The sequence below is a fragment of the Schistocerca cancellata genome, chromosome 7, assembly GCF_023864275.1.
Source record: "Schistocerca cancellata isolate TAMUIC-IGC-003103 chromosome 7, iqSchCanc2.1, whole genome shotgun sequence".
Lineage (NCBI taxonomy): Eukaryota > Metazoa > Arthropoda > Insecta > Orthoptera > Acrididae > Schistocerca > Schistocerca cancellata.
In genome coordinates, this window is record NC_064632.1 from 148032283 (window position 1) to 148045876 (window position 13594).

General features: G+C 41.8%; 1 protein-coding gene across 2 annotated transcripts; it reads left to right on the forward strand.

The window, feature by feature from the left end:
• Positions 1-10948: 10948 nt before the first annotated feature.
• LOC126092313 (uncharacterized) lies at positions 10949-12988 on the forward strand. Of its 2 annotated transcripts, XM_049907840.1 has the most exons (3): positions 10949-11123; positions 11226-11342; positions 12075-12988. In XM_049907840.1, exons 1-3 carry the CDS (start codon positions 11047-11049, stop codon positions 12934-12936), a joined length of 1056 nt encoding a protein of 351 aa, XP_049763797.1. In that variant the 5' UTR covers positions 10949-11046; the 3' UTR covers positions 12937-12988. The 2 variants fall into 2 exon arrangements, with proteins under 2 accessions (XP_049763797.1, XP_049763796.1); XM_049907839.1 differs by having other exon boundaries at positions 10949-11342.
• Positions 12989-13594: the final 606 nt, after the last annotated feature.

The following is a 13594-nucleotide window of genomic DNA, read 5'->3' on the forward strand; positions in this document are numbered from 1 at the left end:
CTTCAAGAGGACTGTAGCGGTTAGAGCGTTTAAATTAAAGTGTGGAGACTTGCAACATCTACTGGAACTCATTCCTAATTTGGAAAGTTTAACCACAGTCTAGTCATCTACCCCATTCCGAAAATTACTGCTGCTAAATTCTACTCTCAAGTGTTCAGTTCTGCCACAGCTACTATCAGATTAGCGATGAGTTTTAAAAGGATAATCTACTTTTCCATAATCGTGGAGTGACATACAAAGCCAGCATTTTAATAAAGTATCAGTGGGCGAGTTTTTAATTAGTTACTCACAGTTATGAAAATCATAAAATTCAGCCTAATGATATTTATCATATAGATGAAACTCACAGTCTCAAACAACTGTTGCAAAATCATGGCCCTAAGAGGCAAAAAAGAACGGCTGCTTATCCTCTGCTAACTGTGGGCTTAAGTTACTGTAGATATTTGCGTGAGTGCTTCGGTTAACATCATGCCCTACATGATTCTCTCTTTCAAAAGAATAAAATTTTGATGGACGATGCACTAACTGGATCGTCTGCCGCATATCATAAAAGGGTGGGAGGGGGGGGAGGGATGGGGTATAATAAAAGAATCTTTCATATTATGGTTTGAGTAATTTGTTCATTCCTTAACTCCATCAGAGCACAAGCCAGTCTTATTGTTATTAGATGGCTGTTCATGACATGCAAAGAGTTTTGGTCTTGTTGAATGAGCCAGGACAAAATATATAATTATTTTTTGCTTTCCATCCCACACAACCCACCGTCTGCAACCATTGGATGTAGCATCCATGGCGCCTTTGAATGCTTGCTGTAAATAAGAGATCAAGCAATGGATGGACACTCGTTTGGGTTGAGAGATCGCAGTATCAAGTAGCCAGATTGTTTACAGTTTATTTGTTTCTGCTGCTGTAGCGCAATCAACCCTGAAAGGCTTTAAATAAACAGACATATCACCATTCAGTACAGGTATTTACTAGATCACTTTGTTACACAGCAGACCCAGTTCCCAGTAACGCACATAATTTTTAAAAAAAATTATTACTTGGTGCTGACAGCAGAGGATCAAGTCCAGGTCACATCGTGTATCACAATCAGTAGTGAGAGCACTCAAAGAGTACCAATGTTGCAGAATGCAGCCCACTGTTCGTAACACATTTCCACACCGAGCCGAGCTGTACTCAAAGAGTGCAAATGGCGTAGTATGGCAGCACACAGTTCTTCATTTTGCGAGCATTACCATATCGAGCTCTAACATGTAACATCCGAGCTTAGCCGCTTTACAGCGTCCTAGCACTGACGGAAAGTGTGAAGGCAATGGGAACTTACACTAACTGAGACACCAAGATGGGAATAAGTCCGCTGATACCTCTAGATAATCGGGACCCGGCAGCATCGCCGGCTGCGATGACGTTATGTCCAACTTAAATACCCCTGTTTCAGAAGCCCCAGTCTCAGTGCCTGCTCTTGTATCTCGCAGGAGTGACAGTCTCGCTAGTTACACGACAGCTTGGGTGATGAATTGTGATGTGCTGTGTCCTGCCTGAGTGAACATTTCACCTCCAGGAGTGAAGCCAGCCGGCTGTAGTTCGCCACTGCGTGCTATCACCGTTGTTAGGGCACCTCTGCGACTGATAGAAGATGCGGACGAGCCTTGGTCATTCCCTGGTGAGGGGCCGTGCCATGTGACTGCGAACTACAGCCTTCAACATCTTGAGGGAGGCGTCTGAGTACTACTGCCCTTGATGTTAGTGGTAGTAACTCCCTGGTAGTCCCTGTGTTAATGATTTGGGTCCTGAGCTTCCACCATCAGGACACCTGCCGTCCAAACGAGCTGCTTTTAAGCCACAGTAGGCTATCGCCTATAGACGCCGGATCGGGCTACCTATGTGATATCAATGTTGTGTTTTTTTTATCTAACTAGGTCTATTGTTTTTATGCTGGAATACTTTATTTTAAGCTGAAATAGGACTTTTGTCATGTTATTGAGTATAACAGAGTTCTGAACAACCATAATTTGGAAACTTATGGATCTCTGAAAATAACCTGTATGAATTAAAAGTTGTGATACCTGGTATCAGCTTACTTTCCCCTACATAGGGTTTAGTATAATGTATGATGAAGAACAAGTCTTATTTGTTCTTTTTAAACTATTGTAAGTAGGCTGTTTAGGTTTTTATGTTGATAACGTCACGTAGCGCTCTGTATGAAAATCACTGGCTGTGCTGTGTTTGTCTCTGGTGTTGTTCCATTGTGTCTAACTTTTGAAGATTTTGTTCCATTGTGTCTAACTTTCGCTGTGTTTGTCTGTGATTTTGTTTCATTTGTTGCATTAATTGCAATAATAATGTATTAGTGTCTGGAATCTGTTCCTCTATACTTTTTGGCAGTGCATTTTCACCGGCAACATTCACATTTTGACAAGCATAAAATGTGTCTTCACTTATTTGAGAAAACGGTGAGGACCCAAAACCTGAATCAACAGTATCTGCAAGATTGTGTCCTGTAATTTCGGATTCCTGAGGCGAGCTGTTGCCGACCGACCGATTGATAATGCTTCTCTGGTCACTAATTGTTACACTGTCTACACCATTATTTGCCGTCCGCTCCATTTCCCTATGCACAATTACCAAATTACGGCGTTGAATCTCTGTTAATTCATTACACCGTGGTGCTGATAAGCTACAATCGTCGTCACTATCATTTCTCAGTTTACTTTGGATAGTAGTGTTACGTTTTTCACACGTCATAATTATCACGTATTTCACACGATAACAAGAAAAGCACAATTTGAAGAGCAAAAATAAGAAAACACATTAGCATAGCACTGAAAATAATATCTCGTTAATTGCAAGCGCAGCTGCGAAATACTTGGTGCAAATCTACATGCATGCCACAACTGTTTTATTGTACAACAATGAAAAACTACCACTACAAAGGAAATTATCTCTATAATTACGCACTAGCAATAAACAATAGCTACACTAATTACACAAACTACAAGAAAAAGTCAGAAGTTCCAGTGAGTTATCGTCGGGCAAGGGTCGACATAGGAAACGTCCCCTTAAAAAATTAAACAATTACTGTGCCGATAAACCTCTTATGTTATTTGATTTTAAAATAGCTGAGCAAAACTTAACGTACTCAGACATTTCTCTCTTTACTTATTCTGATCATCACTAAACTGACACACAATATTTTTAGCGCAACGCAATCTGAATTTCAATAATCCCTACAAAAGAATGGCCCTGACTAACAATAACCTATACCTTTCATGAATCACTTCCCTCACAAAAATCTTCGTTACTCAAACTACTGCAGTGCAGCGAGCGCCATTACTGCCAGCTAAATAAAAGATTCTAACTACTGAAGGCACTAACTACTGATAGGCATAGTTAGCAAATGAAGGATTTTTGATAGAGAACCAACAATGTATTTACCTTAATAGTGCTCAAAAGTCATAATATATATATATATCAGTTCATGACATCCAGTCTTACAAATTTACTTCCTTACGATGGACACACGTCCAGATCATCCGCTATCAAAACTCCGTCATCTCTCTCCCCACATCCACCACTGCTGGCGGCTCACCTTCAACTACGCAACGCTATGCGCTGTTCGCATCCAACTGCCCCAATACTACAATAGCGAATTTTCCAACAATGCCAACCAGCCACAGACTGCACACAGCACAGCCAGTGACTTTAAAATAGCCTTTCCCGGAACTGGCTTTCCTTATAATTTCATTTACATTCCTTATATTTCAGCGACACAAACTTATTGTTTGTGTCATTGATACCAAGTTTAGCAGTTGTTTCGTATTCTGTCGACAAGATAACTGTAGTTCGCAGTTTGCTTTCATCCACACTCCACAATGAGTAGCTTTTTTACTACCGTCAATTCATTGAAAGTGCGTTCGCAAGACCCTGAGGGTTGGGTTGTTTGGGGAAGAGACCAAACAGTGACGTCATCGGTCTCATTGGATTAGGGAAGGATGGGGAAGGAAGTCGGCCGTGCCCATTCGGAGGTACCATCCCGGAATTTACCTGAAGCGATTTAGGGAAATCACGGAAAACCTAAATCAGGATGGCCGGAAGCGGGATTGGAAGACGCTGAAGTCACTGGTATTGCCATATATATTTCCACAGCTGTTCGATAGTAACTCGAATAGCGTACGGTAGTTCATTTGTGTTATTTGTGTAAGTATCGATCACGTGTGTCTTGCTACGCTGATAACGAATGCATTTGACTTGCTGCAGAATAGGACAAATTTGCTCTCATAAACCGAACGTCGGTCGCTGCTGCACAAGCTACGTAAATGTGTAACTTCTTTCTGTTTTTTTTATGATGATAAGGTGGTTTAAGAGACGCTTACTTAGCTTTTAAACAATCACTTGAGAATTTGATAGCCTCAATACAGATATTACGCGTAACTGTATGTAATTATGTAGGTTGGAAAATGTGAAACACAAGGCATTCGTAAGTTACAGACAGCCGCCTAATGATCTAATTTAGCCAGTGCTAAGAAGATCACTCGACTTTCCAGTTAGACTTCGTGTGCGGAATATTTACAGGAGACAACTGCTGCCTACATAGAAATGAGTATCCACACATAAGCCGATTAACAAATTAATACTGATTACAGTGCTGTCAAGTTGTAAGTTATTGTCCTTTCCCATTTTCTAAAAAGGGGGACGTACATATGTTTCTTTGTTCCGTGGATGACGAGGAGAAGTTTCCCATTCTACAGTTCGTGGCACTCTGCTGCATATGAGCTGACTACACGATATTGGAGAATCCATAAAACAGCACTGTTTCTCATCCCATTCTGGAGATTTAATGCTGAGCGAGGAAATCGCTATAGGCTGTAAGAAAACTGGTACGACCTATAGGAATATTAAAAAGGGATTTGTAGCCGTCATATGTCAGCGTCACAACCTGCCTCCCCATTTGAAGGGCAATGTCTAGACAATTTATGCACTCTCAAAGGCTAATGCTTGCAATTGACCATTTCAAGTAAAATTCAGTTTTCTGTACAATAGCGTCGCAAGCGTCAGGAAAGTATTCGGCTGGAACATCGCAGGTATGTTACTACAACAAATTTTCAGCAAAAACATATATCGTGCCTAAATGGTAGATTTACTATCAAGAAAAGCGCATTTCCTGTTCATCAAAACGAAAGTTACGGTAACAGAAAGCACATGACATCTCATACACTCATGAATGCATTTCTCATTCATAAAGGTTCCAAGAGTATTGTTCTACACCAGCATAAGAGATTTCTACACGGTGCGAATTTGTAAGGCACTTCAAAAGGCAAACCCTGCTTATATACACTCCTGGAAATTGAAATAAGAACACCGTGAATTCATTGTCTCAGGAAGGGGAAACTTTATTGACACATTCCTGGAGTCAGATACATCACATGATCACACTGACAGAACCACAGGCACATAGACACAGGTAACAGAGCATGCACAATGTCGGCACTAGTACAGTGTATATCCACCTTTCGCAGCAATGCAGGCTGCTATTCTCCCATGGAGACGATCGTAGAGATGCTGGATGTAGTCCTGTGGAACGGCTTGCCATGCCATTTCCACCTGGCGCCTCAGTTGGACCAGCGTTCGTGCTGGACGTGCAGACCGCGTGAGACGACGCTTCATCCAGTCCCAAACATGCTCAATGGGGGACAGATCCGGAGATCTTGCTGGCCAGGGTAGTTGACTTACACCTTCTAGAGCACGTTGGGTGGCACGGGATACATGCGGACGTGCATTGTCCTGTCGGAACAGCAAGTTCCCTTGCCGGTCTAGGAATGGTAGAACGATGGGTTCGATGACGGTTTGGATGTACCGTGCACTATTCAGTGTCCCCTCGACGATCACCAGTGGTGTACGGCCAGTGTAGGAGATCGCTCCCCACACCATGATGCCGGGTGTTGGCCCTGTGTGCCTCGGTCGTATGCAGTCCTGATTGTGGCGCTCACCTGCACGGCGCCAAACACGCATACGACCATCATTGGCACCAAGGCAGAAGCGACTCTCATCGCTGAAGACGACACGTCTCCATTCGTCCCTCCATTCACGCCTGTCGCGACACCACTGGAGGCGGGCTGCACGATGTTGGGGCGTGAGCGGAAGACAGCCTAACGGTGTGCGGGACCGTAGCCCAGCGTCATGGAGACGGTTGCGAATGGTCCTCGCCGATACCCCAGGAGCAACAGTGTCCCTGATTTGCTGGGAAGTGGCGGTGCGGTCCCCTACGGCACTGCGTAGTATCCTACGGTCTTGGCGTGCATCCGTGCGTCGCTGCGGTCCGGTCCCAGGTCGACGGGCACGTGCGCCTTCCGCCGACCAGTGGCGACAACATCGATGTACTGTGGAGACCTCACGCCCCACGTGTTGAGCAATTCGGCGGTACGTCCACCCGGCCTCCCGCATGCCCACTATACGCCCTCGCTCAAAGTCCGTCAACTGCACATACGGTACACGTCCACGCTGTCGCGGCATGCTACCAGTGTTAAAGACTGCGATGGAGCTCCGTATGCCACGGCAAACTGGCTGACACTGACGGCGGCGGTGCACAAATGCTGCGCAGCTAGCGCCATTCGACGGCCAACACCGCGGTTCCTGGTGTGTCCGCTGTGCCGTGCGTGTGATCATTGCTTGTACAGCCCTCTCGCAGTGTCCGGAGCAAGTATGGTGGGTCTGACACACCGGTGTCAATGTGTTCTTTTTTCCATTTCCAGGAGTGTATATCAGATTTACAGGTTAAAGATAGAAATTGTAAAAAAATATTAGCAAGTACCTGTAAATATATTTCACAGCGCTGACGACACTGTAGCGAACAGCAGTTAAAATTATTTTAATTTGGAGTTGCTATGACGAGAAATGGCACGAAAGTTTACACTTATTGTACGAAAAGGTTACCCTTCGTGCTTTACTATCTTGCAGTGTTAACTGAGCCAAATGAGTGTATCTATGTAGATGAGATTGTATCGTTCAGTATAACTGACATTATATTTTCAAACACAGAAGTGCTGTATGTAGTTGTATGATTCGTGGATCTTAAATTCATGTGCTGCAAAACGGTAATATAAAGCGGTGCTGATTGTGGTCAGAAGTCCGTGCAGTATGTCACTGCTCCTTTATGAACACCAGTATAGTCTTCTGAATGTATGTCATTTGATCTTGTTTCATGCGATATTCTAGTTTGTGAACTTAACTATGGTAATTAAGTTACTGTTTTATAATCGCGTTTTGGCTTTTTCGTCCATAAAAAAGTAGCTCCCGGCAGTTCTTTTCCATGTAATTCTGTTTGATTAACAAATTCATGATTAATCGCTAATGACCAACATACCGTACGGTCTAAACCAAATAGCCACAGCAATAACAACAACGACGAAGACGACGACGACGACGACGACGGTCCTCCAGTGCATGCTAGGCTAGTAATAAAAATGATCTACAGTATTTACAGTTTTTCTTATGCTGGTATAGAGAGAGACAGGTCGTCGAACCATAAAAATATTCACTCATCTCTCCTGGAAAATAACTATGGACCGACACGTCACGTTTCTGAAGGAACGAGGTTCAGATTTCCCACTGAATAGAATCCGTGAGGACTGGAGAGCAGAAAGAGAAGTCGATGGCTGAGAATGACCGTGTAACAGCATAGAAATGAGCGGAAGTGCCTGTGTTGAGAATACACAGCTCGTGATACATCATTGGGCTCTGTAAAACCCGACCCTGAAGGCGAGTAGAGGCCGCACCCCACAATATATGATGGGCATTGAAGTCTGTCAGTAGGAGAAATGGTAGGGGGAATTTTGCTATAAGACCTGTTAGAGCCTCAGAGGCAGTCGCATAGTGTGGAGGTAAATATAGCGAACATACTGCGATCCTCTGATATACATAAATTGCAACTGCAACCGCTTGCAGATGAATAGCTAGGAGTGATGTGCACTATCGACAAATTAAGCGACACCTCCCTTGACCCTTTCCCCAGTCAGGTCATCCTTACGATGGAGCATATAGCCTTGCAGGACAGGGGTATCAGACACTTTAAAATACGTTTCCTGCAAACACAAGCACAGGGGGCGTTCCTGTGGTAGCATTTTTAGTTCCCCAATATGTGTTCTGAACCCATTAAGGTTCCCCTGTACGATGGGAGCAATCTATCGCAGGGCTTGCACTTTCATCCTGACTTTGTGCCATGGAGGGCAGCCCATAATGAAGCTTGAAGGCGAGCGTATCACAATCGAGGCGATAGTGGGAAAAGTAAAAATATGTCGAGGATCAGTTTTCACGTGTGGTACCAGACGACAAAAGTCACCACTCTCTGGACTCTACGACTGCTTGAAGCCGATTTAAAAACCTGCCAATCCTAGCCAGAAGCGCAAATGTTACAGTTTTATCAGATAAATCCAAATGACTTCTGTTGCTGCCTCATCACAATAAATAAGCATTGGGTGTGTCACTGTGGATGCGGGATATACAATTAAAAGAAGCGCAAGAAAAATGTGATTTCAGTGACGCCATAAACGGCAAATAACCAGCCATCATTGATCAATCCGATGCTGAGTACCAGCTATGGTAAACAGTGTGGGAAGTTGAGCCAGGGTGTGTTTTTGTTCCACGACCACGCCCCAGTTCATTCTGCACAGGACACATGCCTCAATCCCCATATTCTTCTGAGAAGGAATCCAACAGGGCTTCCAGACCAAACAGGGTGTTTTGCCAACGTAGAAAAAAAAATACCCTAAAGACCTGTGTTGCCTACTTCCAGGGACAAGGCTGCCAGCTATAAGCATGACATAATCACACCTCTCCCTCCCCCTGCACTTCCACGCCCCTTTCCCGACCATGTATGTTAGTGGCTATTAAAATGAAACAGCCAATCACACTGAAGCGGTCAAACTACGTAAGCTTCACTTGAATCTTGTACAAATGGTTGCATGTTCAAAGATAAACAGTATTTCCACATTGAAAAATTCGTAACCGCACGTTAGTTGCATAAAATGGTAACAAGCTTAAAAATTATGTTGCCAGTCTTACAGAAACTGCAAAATATTACGTAAGCTTTACTTCAGTCACGTAAAAATTGCGCTGCGTTCGAAGAAAATCTCCAGTACTGCAGTAATTACGTGTCGCAAAAATAAGAATACTTCACTTCAATTTACGCCATGCTGAATAAGATGTTGCCAGTACTGCAGTAATTAAAAAAAATTACCTTACACGAATTGAGTAAAATGGTGCCATATTCGAAAAATATTGCCAGCACTACAGTAACGCTCAATGTCTTACATATTTTGAGAAATAGTTTAATTTTTGTGCAAAGACTGTACTTTATGGATGTTGACCATTCATCTATATCTTGTTTTACAATTCTCTTGGTCATGTTTCTTCTCTTACTTGTACAAAATTATCGTTGGACATGTTGTAAGTAGATATATCTTATTTCTTGCGTTACGAACATTTCCTTGCAATGTTACAGAAATATGCGGTTTAAGTGATACATCACAATAAAGATCTGGTCAAAACGCTTTCTTCGTAACCCATAATGGTGATTAGTAAGTTTGTTTGTCCTTGGCTACGTTGTGTGTCTTAAACTGCGTGTTGTGGAGCGTTATGATTAGATTTTGATATTATCTAGTAGCTGATTGTGGGAATACAATGTGTATTCGATTTGATGACTGTTGGCACCATAGTTCCGATTGCTAAGTATTGCAACCTTACCCAGAAATTTGTTTTCATGTGAAATCTCAAGCAGGCCTAGTTCAAAAGCAACAAAAATCAATAACGTCGATTACACGTTCCTGGCGATGGACATCATGCTTTATCTTCTTCTCCTGTAAAATAGCGCTTTGTGAGCTGATACATTACCGAAAAACTTCTAAAGCACCAAGTGATGTCTCTTTGTTCCAAGAACCGCCAGTAACATAAGCTTAAGGCTGCGTTCACACTGCCGGCCGGGCCGGGCCGGGCTGACGCGTACTGGCTCGGCTCGTGCCTAGCCAGCTCAGGCCGACGTGTAGGGCATTCACACTGCGCGCCGCGCCGAGCCGGGTCGGCGGAATGGAGGAAAATCCACTTCTCCGATTTTCATGTTCTAAAAATTCTTAGAGGTATATAAGACTGCGCCACATCGTTTTATGAACTCATTTTTTCCTTAAAAGCGTTACTTACGTCGTGAAAAAAGAAAAAGTCTACTTTTCGTTTCGCGTGATTTCTTAGTTTCGTAACGCTTCCCAGCCGATTTTGAAGAAATTATGCGGCTAAGAAATCTGATTTTTGTACACGTGCTAGTGTAACTTCTTAGCTTCATATTGAATTATTTATCTTTTCATATTTCTTAACAGTCATTGTGAAATGATGCTATTTGTCAACGTTGTGCACTTAATTTACAAATCTTGTAGTGAAAAAGTTATGTAGCGGGTAGCTTACTGTTAGATCCGTTTTAGACCATACATTGTTGCGAATGAAATGTAGCTGAAAGTACCAAAAAGTTTTTGAAATGATAATGACACTGATATCTGTCTCTGGTCACAAGTAATGCGAGATATTCAGTGGCGTCAGTGCCGCGTCCGCAAGCCACGGAGTTCGAGCGGTTACAGCTTGGTTTAATGTAGTCATATAATGCAGGACAGAAAAAAACTAATTACTAGTGATCAGTGGTGTAAAACTAATCACAAAAACAAACTGGAGATTTGTGATACGTTTACTGCAGAAACTGAAGCGCAATTCCGTAGTCTCGTTGTCTACTTTGACAGAAAAAAATATGGAGAGTTAATGAAACTAATGTAGATCGACACAGATGTGCGTTTCATTGTTCTTCATTATTTTTTTCCTTCCTTGGCGGGCTGCGCTGCACCGTCAAGGTAATCCCTACTCTTTGGCTAAATGGCTGCTAGTTGCCGAAAGCCAAATAAATAAATTAAAAAAAATCCCCACCCTTCGACAGCTGACAAGCAAGTCACTAGAAAACGCAGCTGCTGTCAACAGTTGCTCGCCTTTGGCTAGTCTGTGCTGTCGTGTAGAACAATGTCTTCACTCTTTTATTGGTATTGTTTTGACTCTGCAGTAACTCGTCGAGTTTTGAAGTACAGAAGAACTAGGAGGTTATGGATTCATCCCATAAATAGCGACAGACATTTAGGAGAGTTTTTTTCTTTACATGAAGAACTTAAAAACTATCCAGAAAAATTTTATTCATATTACAGAATGAATCATAATACATTTCAGTATGTGCTGCAGAACATTCAAGACAAAATTTCGAAACAGAACACAAATTTTCGCAGAAGTATAACAGCAGAAGAAAAATTGTGTATAACGATAAGGTAAGATTCGTTAGTACACACTTTTTGGTTTGCAGTAGAACTTTGTGCAGCATTCACTACCTCCAATTAATTGTAGTCATGCTTTTGTATTTTAAATTTCACAAACGCTTACCTCTGAGGGGAAGAGAGTTTATGGGACTCCAGAGAATCATCAGTAAGTAATTAGCTTCGTCATTTTGGGTAATGTCTTGCTGTGCCTTCAACGAAGAATCGCAGATACACTCCTTCAGAATTTTCCAACTTTTTCTTCGTTTTTCTTCATGATGCAGCGCTTGGCAGTGGCGATGGTTCATCATGTGGAGCCACTGATGACCTCACAGAATTCTTTTCATTACCTTGTAAGATAGACAGACTGATATGCCCTTTGACTCAGTGGTTCTATTTCCACTGGTAAGGAACTGTGCATAGCTCTTGGAACTTAGGAAAATCATATGACAGAACAAAGCCCGAGTGGAATTGCATTTTAATATACTATTCCCTGGATCACATGACCTTATTTTGCCAAGTTATACAAGTTATTCTCTGTAACTGTCTCTCAGGTCTTTGCATTTCGATTTCATTATTTTAATTGAAATAATACAGAAGGATGCAAGAAAATGTCTCTTTAATTATTTATTGTTGTATAACTATGAAATGACATGGACTAAGTAAATATCTACTGTGCAAACAAAACTGTAAAAACTTCGCTCAACACCACACTTGAGTAACACATTTTACGATTTTTTTTCTCAGGTATCTGTCCACTGGCATCTCCTTTCATGCACTAGCATCGTCATTCCGATTAGGAGTGTCCACCGTATCAGTGTTGGTGAAAGACGTTTGTATGGCCATATGGGAGTCACTTGCTCCCATTCATTTACCAACGCCAACTGTTTCTCGATTTAAAGAAATTGCCAGTGAAATGCATACGAGATGGGGATTTCCAAACTGTGTTGGATGTATAGACGGGAAGCACATACGTGTCCAATGTCCTAAACTTTCTGGCAGCATGTTTTACAATTACAAACAGTATTATTCGATTGTACTCCAAGCAGTTGCTGATGCAAATTACAAATTTATAGCTGTGGATGTTGGTGCCTACGGTAAACAGTCTGATGCAGGTGTGTTTAAAGAAAGTATGTTATATAAGAAACTTACAAATGGGGAGCTGTTATTACCGCCACCAACAAGACTTGAAGGAATGTGTCAGGAACTACCGTACGTCATTTTGGGAGATGAAGCTTACCCCTTATTAGAGAATTTGATGAGACCTTTTCCTCGGAGAAATTTGGACAACGAGAAGATTCTATACAATGATATGCATTCCAGAGCAAGAAAAGTTGTTGAATGTGCATTTGGTATAATGACCAATAAATGGAGACTACTGAGGAAGGAAATTGAAACATCCGTTGACGTAGCTGATCACATAGTCAAGTGCATTTGTCTACTTCATAATATTGTCATTGACAGAGAAGGATGCAATGTTGAAGCTGAAAAGTTTTGTAACAATGCTGATATGCAGACAGCTGGTGCCACATTCAACAGAAATTCCACATTACGTTCGAAAACTGTCAGGAACACTTTTGTTGAATATTTCGTTAAAAATGCAACTTAAAATAATTAAAAAACCTCTCAAATAAATTTTGGAATTGAAAGTACTTTGCTATTTACTGTATTTTTTTGTATCTCATTTCACTGTAAATAAAACAAATAAAATTACAAAGGAAAATAATTTATATTTGTGCGTACTATCTGAAACACACTCCTTGGCTACTTCGTTCCATAATCTGGAAACTGCATCATTACTGTCATACTAGCCGAAATTCTGATACCAAATTGATGGACACAAGTTAATGTCATGTATATGTTATTCTGCATCCATTAAAGTAAGAACATCGCAAAAAGATGTCACAGACAACAGCTTATAGTAACGTGCCACAACATGACTTTACAATGCATTGTCATCTGGTAAGGACACATTTCCGTCCCTCAGTGACACTCATATCTGCCTCCGTTTACAAGTAAATGCGAACTATTCAGTGGCGGCAATGCCGCGATCGCTGGCAAGCTATTGTTGTAAATGCATGTAGATTAAATAAATGAAATAAAAGTAATTTCGCATGTACCATCATAATAAACGTAATTTTTCCTCACTGATTGTGAAATGTGAGGTAACATCTTAAAATAAAAGACGTGTGCAGTCACACTTGTGAAGAAAGCAGAAGGGAGACGTGTGATGCGTGTACTGCAGAAGCTGTAGTGCTGCTCCACAG

Coding starts and splice junctions, on each gene's coding strand:
- LOC126092313 (XM_049907839.1), top strand. CDS start 11,047: ATGTCTTCACTCTTTTATTGGTATTGTTTTGACTCTGCAGTAACTCGT. Junction 11,343..12,074: donor AAATTGTGTATAACGATAAG/GTAAGATTCGTT, acceptor TTTTTTTCTCAG/GTATCTGTCCACTGGCATCT.